The 11,629-nt window shown below is 49.7% G+C and overlaps 1 protein-coding gene across 4 annotated transcripts in view; it reads left to right on the top strand.

The window, feature by feature from the left end:
* The window catches only part of Astl (astacin like metalloendopeptidase), a 19,270-nt gene that overhangs the window by 2,084 nt on the left and 5,557 nt on the right, over positions 1-11,629 (top strand). Inside the window, exons 1-8 of one of the 4 annotated variants that reach the window (XM_021194227.1) lie at positions 528-642; positions 1,292-1,417; positions 2,878-2,939; positions 4,634-4,727; positions 5,113-5,230; positions 6,386-6,567; positions 9,379-9,460; positions 9,692-9,846. In XM_021194227.1, coding sequence (XP_021049886.1) covers positions 588-642; positions 1,292-1,417; positions 2,878-2,939; positions 4,634-4,727; positions 5,113-5,230; positions 6,386-6,567; positions 9,379-9,460; positions 9,692-9,846 — 874 coding nt within the window. In that variant the 5' untranslated portion in view covers positions 528-587. Of the gene's footprint in view, positions 1-527; positions 650-1,291; positions 1,418-2,877; positions 2,940-4,633; positions 4,728-5,084; positions 5,231-6,385; positions 6,568-9,378; positions 9,461-9,691; positions 9,847-11,629 lie in introns of those variants that run through there. The other 3 variants (XM_021194228.1, XM_021194229.1, XM_021194230.2) reach the window with 3 other exon arrangements.

Consider the following 11,629-nt stretch of genomic DNA (forward strand, 5'->3'; position numbering starts at 1 on the left):
GGGCGAGGGGCGAGGGGCGAGGGGCGAGGGGCGAGGGGCGAGGGGCGAGGGGCGAGGGGCGAGGGGCGAGGGGCGAGATTATACGGTTATGGTGACCACATAGGGAGAGGTGCCTTGAGTTTCCCAGCAGATTTTCTGGGTCTGAACCCTCCGGTAGTGGGTGGGGCAGGAAAAGGAAACCCCCCTTTTAGTGACTGGATCTCAGTCCAGCTCATGAACTACACGAGGCTGCAATGCTTCTCTGCCCTCTGGTGGAAGGAGGGGAAATCTCAGGGAAGCTACACTGCTCAAGGGTATCCTAAGGATTTGTTTCGTGTGCCCTGTCCACTTTTACCCACCAGCCAAATGGGTGGGACTATGGTCCAGAAGGCTCAGGCTGGGGACGGGTAGGGTCCTCAGGTAAGACTGGGCAGGTCTTCAGGTGATAGTTGCTGGGAGGAACTCCAGGTGGAGGTGGTTGGGAGGCTGCAGGTGTGGGCTGGAGAAACCCCTATTAAAGGGGGCGGGTGGTAGAGCCCCTGAGCTGAGGAGGCCCTTCCCTGCCACCGATCTGTGTGTTGCTTGCAGGAGAGCAGTGAGGACCCACCATGGATATCATGGGAAACCTGTGGCCTTGGATGTTAACTATGTTCTCCTTGCTGGGTAAGCTGTCTCCAGTCTCTGGGACATTGGGAAGAGACCAGAGGCTGTGGCTGCGGCTTAAGATAATCTTAACTGAGTTCCACAGCTCCAACATGGGGCTGCAGGGTTGTGTCTATGAGTGAGCCCCTGGGGACCAAGGAGGAGGCCTCCTGGTACTTGTAGGAGCAGAGAAGGACCACCTAACAGTAGATTGCCAAGTGTCATACTGTATACCTACTTGTTTTAAGGTAGAGGCTCTGTTCTAGCCTGGCTGACTCAGCCTAAGTGGAGAGAAATGTTCAAGAATAGGGTCTGAGGCCAGCCTTGATTCTGGTGCTGCCTCAAGATTTAAAGTCCACTGTGCCTCTTTTCTGCCTCATGTTGGCTGCCCTAGCCTTTTTGAGTCAAGTGTTAGTCCCTTAAAGGGACCTCCTTCATTGAAGGCATCTAGGCCTCGTCACCAGGTGTGACAAGGGAGACAGCCAGGCAGGCTTCAGGAATGCGTCCTGGGTGGCCTCTCCTGGAAGGGGTTGGGTTTTGCTGCCTGCTGTCCCGACTCACAATGGAGCCCTGGGGGCATCTATATGTCTGCACTTGTCCTCTGTGCCGTCCCGGCTCACAGTGGAGCCCTGGGGGCATCTATATGTCCGCACTTGTCTTCCGGAGCCAGGTTTGAGCATGGGAGCACCATCAGCATCCAGATGTTCAGGAGTCTGCAGTACCAGTGTCCCAGAAGGCTTCACTCCTGAGGGAAGCCGGGTATCTCAGGACAAGGACATCCCCGCAATTAACCAAGGTGAGAGCATGGGGCCATACTCCAAAAGCCATGCGGAATGTGGACATGCAGAAAGATTGAGAGGAAATGTCCCCATGCATGCAGGGAAATCAAGTTTCATAAGGAAATGCTTAAGTCTGTTTTTCTGTATTCTTTTGCTGGTTATTATTTTTTATATGAGGTACTGTAAATGTCTTTAAAGTGATCTGATAAGTGCACAGGTGTACTCTCAGCTTGGGACTTGAGCAAAAATCATCAGTAGATATTTGAGAACGTGTCAGTCACTCTGTGAGTAGCAGTGTGTAAGCGTGACCTAGCCAGGTGGTGTGAGTTATTAAGGAACAAAGAAGTCTATGGCTCAGGGCATCTCTGTCTGGGGATCTCGGACATGAGGAACACAGACACATTGGGCTGAAGTTGGTGGCAATGAAAATGAATTCAGATCGTGGAGCCGTCATGGGCTGAAATGTTGGCAGAACAGAGGTAACCTTGCCTTAGGGTAGGTGGTGACTACTGTTCCCTTCTCTGGTTAGAAGCTCAGAAGGACACCAGTCCTTGGTCAGTCATATGGCTTCCCTGGCACTCACTCTCAGTCACAGAGAAGACTTTCCCATGCTCAGGCTCACGGTAGTTGCTAACAGCTGTCCCTGCCTAGCTGATGTCTTGTTCATAAACCCTGCAGCTGCTGTGAATGACGGCTCTGAGAGCTAAGACCACACAACGGTACCAGATCCTGGAGAGCGGCCTTTTAGATTTCAGGATGCAACCTGATCAGATAATCCTGAGGTGACCTCTCCTACATCAGAGGACTCAGAAGAGGGTGGGTCTAGTCTGTGCCGCCGTCCGTAGTCAGAAGTTATGATGGGGATCTGGCAGTGCTCCTGTTTTCCTCTCAAGCCTTCTGTGGCTTCCTTCACTGCCTCATGGGTCCCAAGATTTCTCTTCCCAGCGATCAGCTGCAGGAGGCTCCCTGACAGGAAGATGAGAAGCCAAAGCAGACTGAGACAAGAAGTATTCACCGTCCTCAACTCCCTTCTGTGGTTGTGATTTGTAATTTCAGCTCCTAGCTACCTCAAGGGTTCAGATTATGGATAATAGGAATTAGGTGGTGGATGGGGGGAAGGTAAGGCAGGAGAGAGAGACCAGGACATGTTCTGGGAAGTGTGGCTTGGGCTGGAGGGAGCCTGGATAGAAAAAGGGCCTGCATCCTGAGAGCAGGGGGCCTGGAGTTGGGGTTGGATCACACATGCTGAGGGAGTCATGGACTGCATTTAGCCAGGGGAAGGATGAGAACAGGCTGAGAACCGCACATACACACATTTGCAGGCTGGGACTCGGCAGGGGCTGCTGTACTTCCCCAAAGCTCACAGAAGTTTAGTCTCCAAATAGAAGATATAGACACTGGCATTGCTGGGTCCGTCCCAGCTTGTGTTCTGGAGGTCAAGCTCGCACACATCCCTCCTTCTTCCTTTTCCTTCCAGGGCTCATCTCAGAGGAGACCCCAGAAAGCAGCTTCCTGGTAGAAGGGGACATTATCCGGCCAGTGAGTACACACGTGGGGTGTGAGCATCTTCAAGGCTGTGACAGTGCTCAAAACCCTCTTCTAGCTGTCATGAGTGCTTGACAGTTGTGTGTGTGGGGTGTTTATCTTTGGTTTGTATGGCTGGTTAGGTACCACTTTCAAGGTCATGAATGTGATAATGGTGACAGCTGAAATGACTACTTAGTCTGCCCAAGAGGGCTCCCTGGAAGAGGAAATTCAAACTCTGTGACTCCTCTTATCACCTTGCCCAGAGAGAGTGCTTAAGAAGCACAAGGCTTGAGACTTGGTGGCACATGCCTTTAATCCCAGCACTTGGGAGGCAGAGGCAAGCAGATCTGAGTTTGAAGCCTCCTGGTCTACAGAGCGAGTTCCAGGACAGCCAGGGCTACACAGAGAAACCCTGTCTCGAAAACCAGAAAAACAAAAACAGAGACATGAGCCCAGATTGACTTGTGCATGTGTGAGACCTGGGTGGCTGTCAAGATCCCCCTTAGGGGGGCTGGTGAGATGGCTCAGCAGGTAAGAGCACCCGACTGTTCTTCCAAAGGTCCCGAGTTCAAATCCCAGCAACCACATGGTGGCTCACAACCATCCGTAACAAGATCTGGCGCCCTCTTCTGGAGTGTCTGAAGACAGCTACAGTGTACTTACTGTAAATAAGTAAATAAATAAATAAATCTTTAAAAAAAAAAGAAAGAAACTGTATATTTTAAAGAGACTGAAATATCTTNAAAAAAAAAAAAGATCCCCCTTAGGGAAACCGAAGAAGAGGTAACATGGAGAGTCCACCTTGCCTGGGGATGGAGGGCTGAGTCGGAAGGGGGAGGCTGGTAGGAATGGAAATGACTTATTTCAGAGAGAAGACACAGTGTTTGGGAGAGGTAGTGCCATCGTAGGTGGCAGAGGGCTGCTGAATGTGACAGTGGAAGTGGAAGCAGGACTGTCCTGCTTGTTCAGAGGTGATTGACGGCCCCTGAGGCTGCACTGGAGTCCACAGGCTGGAGAGCTTAGGTTTTCCAGTGGAGAAGTGAACACAGGTGCCTGGCATTTGAAACTCATAGAGCAGAATCAAATGTTGATGGCCAGAGGGACAGGGCCTTCTGGTAGCCACGAAGCCTACACTGTAGAGTTCCCGTTAGTGGGAGATAGCAGAGAAGCACTGTGAGACTGTCACTCCATGTAGGACCCTTCACATTCATTTTTCTTTCTCTTTTCGAGACAGGGTTTCTCTGTATAGTCCTGGCTGTCCTGGAACTCACTCTGTAGACCAGGCTGGCCTCGAACTCGGAAATCTGCCTGCCTCTGCCTCCCAAGTGCTAGGATCAAAGACATGTACCACCACTGCCCAGTAACCCTTCCCATTCTTATGTTAGGGGAAGCTTTGCCATATCCCTGCTCATGGAGGTGCATGGGAGGGCGGAGTCCTCCTGAGCCAGACCTCCTAAGTACTAACCTTAGGTGCTTTTATCTACTTGATAGAACATGTTGTGAGCTCTGTCATCTGAGTTCTCAGCTGGCCCATCCACTTCCCATGCTTCATCTCCCTTCTAGTGGTTTCCTCACTCCCAAGGTCTCCGTGTCCAGCCGCTCACATCTTTAGAGTCCTGGCGGACTTAGGCGTGACACCCTGGAGAATTAGGCAGGTTAGGAGGCCCGTGTCCTCCATTTAACTCTGAGCTGCCCTCTCTCCTCAGAGCCCCTTCCGATTGTTGTCCGTGACCAGTGATAAGTGGCCCAAGGGTGCTGGTGGCATTGTGGAGATCCCCTTCCTGCTTTCCAGCAAGTATGGTGAGTGAGAGCAGAGGTGGGTCTTCCCTGTACATCAGGACCCCTGCAGCATCTATGCATCGGGCATCTCCTTCTGCAGAGCCATGTCCCCTCTCTTACACCAATAGTGCTGTGCAGAGCTCCTATCCCCAGGGCATCCTGAGCTGTGGCAGGGAAGCGGGTACTGAAATCCTGGAGGAGCTGATGGAACTCTCGTCCCCTCTGATCACGTAGTCGCACAGCTAGGGTCCTTCTGCAACTCAGACTTCCTCTTCAGCTTTGTCCTCTCTGAATACTGTGTTGGGAGGTGAGCTTAATGTCCTGGTCTCGGGCCCCATGTGGACTCAAAGCTCCTCAAGAGCTATGGGACCTCCGCAGGGGGTCAGCCGTGGTGTGTTTTTCCCAGATGAACCCAGCCGCCGGGTCATTATGGAGGCCTTTGCTGAGTTTGAACGTTTCACATGCATCCGGTTTGTTGCCTACCATGGTCAGAGAGACTTTGTTTCCATCCTCCCTATGGCGGGGTGAGTGCTCCTAATGGATGGGGGTGGTGTGTGTGTGTGCATGTGTGCGTGTTTGTGTGCATGTGCATGCTCACTCTGTTTATCCCTTAGTGTGCACAAATCTAAGCTTATTTCTGGGCCTGTTTTCTTGGGTTCAACCCCAGTCTACCCTGAATGGTTCATCCATGACCCGGACCTTCTGGACCAAAGGTAAGGGATGGCCATTGGGCACAGGACCTTCCTCTACAAAACCCTCACCTCCGGAGGTCTTGTGGTATGAATCTGAGCAAACGTTGGGTCCTGGTTCTGTCACTCGTGTGCCACTTTGAATCTAGATGAGTTCCCTAATTTAACCTCTTCTGCCTTCTTAGATGGGGTAGTCATACCTATGTCATACCTTCATTAGGGCCTGATGTGGTGTGGACAAAAGCTGTGACTCGGGCTTATGACACAGGTCTGCTCATATAATGACCTGCGGACGAAAGCTGTGACTCAGGCTTAGGACACAGGTCTGCTCATGTAATGACCTGCTTCTATTGCACATGAGTGTCTGGTGCCACCTTTTGGTAGCTTGGGTTGTGCTGAGGCTTCTTTACAGGCCAAGCAGTCAAGGGACTTGGGAGATGGGACAGAAAGTCTGGGAGTAGAGTCTGGGATGAAGATGGGCAGTCTGCACTGGTCCATCCCAGCTCCCAGAGCACAAGCAGTATCTGTCCTGATGCCCAGAGTCTTAGTCAGCGTTTCTATTCCTGCACAAACATCATGACCAAGAAGCAAGTTGGGGAGGAAAGGGTTTATTCAGCTTACACTTCCACATTGCTGTTTATCACCAAAGGAAGTCAGGACTGGAATTCAAGCAGGTTAGGAAGCAGGAGCTGATGCAGAAGCCATGGAGGGATGTTACTTACTGGCTTGCTCCCCCTGGCTTGTTCAGCTTGCTTTCTTATAGAACCCAAGACTACCAGCCCAGGGATGACACCACCCACAATGGGCTGGGCCCTCCCCCCTTGATCACTAATTTGAGAAAATGCCTTACAGCTGGATCTCATGGAGGCACTTCTTCAAGGGAGGTTCCTTTCTCTGTGATAACTCCAGCTTGTGTCAAGGTGACACAAAACCAGCCAGTAACCCCAGCCAGCTCTCCTCCATGTCAGCTCACTCTCAATGGTCTTACAGGTGTTTCTCTGGTGTGGGACGCAGTGGAGGGATGCAGGTGGTGTCCCTGGCACCCACTTGTCTCCAGAAGGGCCGGGGCATTGTCCTACATGAGCTCATGCACGTGCTCGGCTTCTGGCATGAGCATTCTCGGGCAGATCGGGACCGCTACATCCAAGTCAACTGGAACGAGATCCTCCCCGGTAAGTCAGCTGTCTAGGCTGGGCCCAGAGGACCCTGAGGGACACAGGCCTCAGGCCAGGGCTGGAGTTGAGGAGTTGGCTCACCTCCTCACACTGTCCCCTTTTCACAAGGCAAGTGGGATTCGTGCCCCTCTGGTATTTGAGAGTGGTCCTCAGTGGCTGTTGCTCTGGGCCTCCATAGCTATACTCCAAAAAAGGACATCAATTATTGGCTTTGTGTCTCCCCTCCCTCTGCCATTGTCAGTCATCTGATGTGAGGTTGGCAGTGTCCTTTGACTCTTGGCCCACTGACTCGGCTGTCCCCCACACTGCAGATGCTATTGGGGCAGGTGATATGTGTCAGTTGGAAACACTGAGCCAAGACAGAAATTCAGAGGGCAGCTCGGATGCATGGATCAGGGAAGGGGCAGCGCTGAAAGGCTGAGGTGCACAAGATGGACATCAGTGGACAGATGGCTCAGAGAATACCCTGGAAGTGGCAGAGCAAAGGCTGACAGGAGGAGGAGCCCTGATGCCAAAGGGGAGCAGCGTTCTAGGCACAGTGCAGGGAACAGAGTGCAGTGTAAGCCTATATGTAGGGCTCAGGGCTCAGCCTTGGGCAAGAGGGGTGCTTGTGAAGGGACAGGATCCACAGTGTCTGGGGGTGCAGAGGGGGCTGAGGTTTCCTGCCCCACCAGAGGCGCTTCTTCTGATGCTCTGGGGTTGGCCAGATGAAAAGTGCGAAACTTACCTCAGAGACCGTGCTTTGAGGTAACTAGGTAGAGCATGACCAAAGGACAGGATTGTTGGGGGTAGGGCTGGGGGTGACCATGATCTTTCCAAGTGCTCCTGGGTGCTTGCTTGTAAGCACTCATCCGATGACAGGCCGTGAGATACTAGATTTGAAAAATACGGTGCAGACATCCTGATCATGACCGAGCAGAAGGCAATAACTGACCAGCCACCAAACTGCTCTCACGTGGGACAAACCCTTTTAGTTCTGGGGTTTGAAGGGATTGCAGGGATTTTCAAAAGAAAGGGAAGGAAGTTAAAATGACGTAGCCCCAGCACTCTGGAGGCTGGGGTCCCGGGTGTGAAGCCTCGGCTACACAGACCCTGTCTTTAATTGTAAAACACCATTTTAAAATCAATAGTCTCTGGCTAAGGGTAGATTCAGCAGGGGATATGTAGAGGTTGTCAATACTTATATCCATAAAATTAAAGAACAAATAAATTAAACATGCCCATTTAAAAGGGAGAATTAATTAAGGTAAAAGCATAAATTGAGCAGCTCTTGAGGTTAATTAGTGTTTTCTAACGATCAGATTGGCTCAAAACCACTACCCACCTAGGGCTAGGGACAAAGCAAAGGGGTACAGCATTTGTCTGGTTTGTAACTGGGTTTCCAGCCCAGTACCAACAAAAATGCTCAGCTTTCCTAATGGGGAAAACACGAAAAGTGAGATCTGTTGGCACTAGTGTGCGTAAACTCTGCTGAGGCATAAACCTAATCACAGTCATTCTGTAAGGATTGAGAGGTAGAAATTCAGAAAAGCAGAGACTCACTACTATCTTTAATATTGGTGTATATTATCTTTAATATATGTGTGTCGTATTTCCACAGCACTGGGGCTTGCACTCGGAGCAGTGTGCACACTAGATACTTGGTTATCTTGTTTTCTTTCTTTTCTTTCTTTCTTTTTTTAAAAAGAGATTTATTTATTTATATGAGTACACTGTAGCTGTCTTCAGACACACTAGAAGAGGGCATCAGATCCCATTACAGATGGTTGTGAGCCACCATATGGTTGCTGGGAATTGAACTCAGGACCTCTAGAAGAGCAGTCGGTGCTCTTAATTGCTGAGCCATCTCTCTAGCCCATTATCTTGCTTTCTTGAGACGAGGTCTCACTGTGTAGCAGTAGATGTCCTGGAACTCACTATGCAGACTAGGCTGGCCTTGAAATCGCAGAAATCCTCCTGCCTCTGTCTCCCAAGTGCTGAGATTATTGGTGTGTATAGCACTGTGTCCAGCTAGATAACTTGGTTTTTGAGTTGGGGGAATATATTGCCTATCCAAAATTACATTTAATATTAAAGGGGCTTTGAAGAGAAAAAATTGATATTCTGTGGGACTCCAATTAAAGAGGCTCTGATGACTTTGGGGAAGAGTAGTGTGGACCCAGCCTGCTGAGTCTGATGGGTGGGTAGAGGGACCAGCAGCCCTGAGTGTAGGTAGCAACCTTCCCTTCCTCACTGGCCTGGAGGGGAAAGAGGGCATTCTGGGCAACCAGGGTGACGGGGCTGCTGGGATGCAGATCTACAGCTCTGTGATCTAAGATGGGAAGATGAAGATGGCCTGGGCACCAAGGGGTCAGGCACCAGAATTCTGGATGGAGAGGACAGCACATCTTTGGAAGTAGCTCAAGGAGTAGAGTAGATGGGGTACCAGAGTCTAAGGCACAGCATCCACAGCCACAGCTTTGTGGATGCTGCAGGTTTGCAAAGTTTAGTGTCGTGCAAAGTGAGGAGGAAGGAGGAAGAGCCAGAGCGAGCTTGTGGGAGGTTATGGTCGTGCGCATGGCCACGAGGCACCCCTGGTACAGGTCTGGATTACTTCAGGGTCAAGTAGAGTAGGGTAGCAAAGGTGTATAGAAAACGGGGTTAACTAAAAAAGGTTCAGCCAGGGGAGCCAGACTCTTCCACTCGTAGGTTATGGATTCTCAGAAGTCACCCCATTTCCCTTTCCTTGCCTGGTCTTCCCTGCCTGTCTTCTTGCTATATATCTACAAAGGTGTGTGTATGTGTGTGTGTGTGTGTCTGTGCTTTAAGGCTTTGAAATCAACTTCATCAAGTCACGGAGTACCAATATGTTAGTTCCCTATGACTACTCATCTGTGATGCATTATGGGAGGTGAGGACCCTCCCTTCCCCCATACCCCTCCTTTCCCGTGCCTTTCGCCTCCTGCCCCCTTCCTTGCCCTAGTCGCCCCTTCCTTGCCCTAGCTGCCCCTTCCTCCTGCTCTTTGACCCTCCCTCCCCTTTGCCCCCTATCCCCTTGCCCCCCAATCCCCATACCCTTGCACTACTCTCCTAGCCAGCCCCCCTGCTGCGATCTAACACAGGCCCCACCCCTGGGTTCCAGGTTTGCTTTCAGCTGGCGTGGGCAGCCCACCATCATACCACTCTGGACCTCCAGTGTTCACATTGGCCAGCGATGGAACCTGAGCACCTCAGATATCACCCGGGTCTGCAGGCTGTATAACTGCAGCCGGAGTGTCCCTGACTCCCATGGGAGAGGTAAGTGATTTAACCTAGGGAATGATGAAGTTCGAGGGTAAGGATGTAAGGGATGGTGAAGAGGCAAGGAGAGGAGGTGGGTTGGGTCACAATGACTCATCACAATTGAGTTTGGAAATATATTTGAAAAGGCTTATTACCCACTAAAGACTAAAACCTCTTAGCAAAGAGAAATAACCCAGATAATGCACATCTATCAAAACTTAGAGTAGAAATAATTTTTAATGACAAAATATTAAACCTTATGACCAAGATAAGTTTTCCCACTATTGGGGGCTGGAGAGATGGCTCAGCGGTTAAGAGCACCGACTGCTTTTCCAAAGGTCCTGAGTTCAAATCCCAGCAACCATATGGTGGCTCACAACCATCTGTAATGAGATCTGACGCCCTCTTCTGGTGTGTCTGAAGACAGCTACAGTGTACTTACATATATTAAAAAAATAAATCTTAAAAAAAATTTAAAAAGAAGTTTTCCCACTATTATCCATCTATTCAGTGTTGAAATGGAGGTCTTAGCTGTAAAAGTACCTTTTTATCCTCCCGATGTAATTGTCATCTTCAAAGCTTACTGCCTCAGTCTGCTAACCTAGTCCCAAGTCCTGGAAGCTCAGAACAATCTAAACTAGGCCTAGAATGTTTTCAGCTTCTGAGACTTGCTGCTGAATAAGCTCACCCTTTCTAATTCTTTCTGAACTGCTGGGGGCTGGTTCAACTCAGCTGTCTGTTCCAAGCTGACTGATTCAATCTGGCTCCCCTCTCAGCCTCTGACTGAATTGCTCTGTTTGGCCTCATACTAACCTTCACAATCTATTCTAATCTTCAGGCTCCTTATTCTCAGAGAACAACCAATCTGTTCAACCCGTCTCTGTAAAACTCTCTTCCAGTAAAACTGCCTCCCGCTTCCCCCCTTTCTCCTTCTCTGTGTGTGCACCGCTCTCTTCTAAGTGGCTTCCCTTTCTTCTCTCTTCTCATGAGAGTTGGGCATGTCCTATTCTGTTATATCTTTCTCTGATTTGCCACTTTGTCTTCTACTCAAGCAGACATCACTTTCAAACATGGGTGCTTCCTTCTAAGGGCATGTCTATGTTCCGGCCATAGGAATGGAAGGTGTGTGCTAAGGGTGAGGCACACCACTAGAAGCAGATTTTTTTTTCCCCAGTAAATAACACAATCTCAGGGTTCACAGTGTGATCTAACAACCTGTAACATTTAGTTATTGTCATTGTAAAGCAAGAAAAGACACAAAATCTGCCCAGTGGAGGTGATGTATGCCTTTAATCCCAGCACTTGGGAGGCAGATGCAGGCAAATCTGAGTTCGAGGTCAGCCTGGTCTACAGAGTGAATACCTGGACAACCATGCTTACACAGAGAAACCCTGCCTCAAAAACCAACAAAACCCAAAAGCAGCAGCGGACACTAATCATAGATTATGATACTGAAATGGGCAAAAATCAATGAACAACTTAAGATGGGGATAATGTTAAAATATCAGTATACCTGACTGATAATAAGAACTATATTTCTGTAAACCTTCAAAAATAACTTTAAAATGAGAGCACAAAGAACAAGAGCTAGAAGCTACTCAAAAACTCTCCAGGGGAAAATATTTATTTAAAAAGTTGCCAAGCATCTGTGATTCTAGCCCTTGGAAGTGAGGGGGAGGTCCAGTCACAAGTTTGAGGTCTGCCTAGCTTTCTTGTATCAGAAACACGTGTATGTCCTAGCTACAGATAGGAAGACAGTGTTTAAAATCTTAAAATTTGTGCCGGGCATGGTGGCACA

Source organism: Mus pahari, chromosome 3 (assembly GCF_900095145.1).
Source record: "Mus pahari chromosome 3, PAHARI_EIJ_v1.1, whole genome shotgun sequence".
NCBI classification, from domain to species: domain Eukaryota; kingdom Metazoa; phylum Chordata; class Mammalia; order Rodentia; family Muridae; genus Mus; species Mus pahari.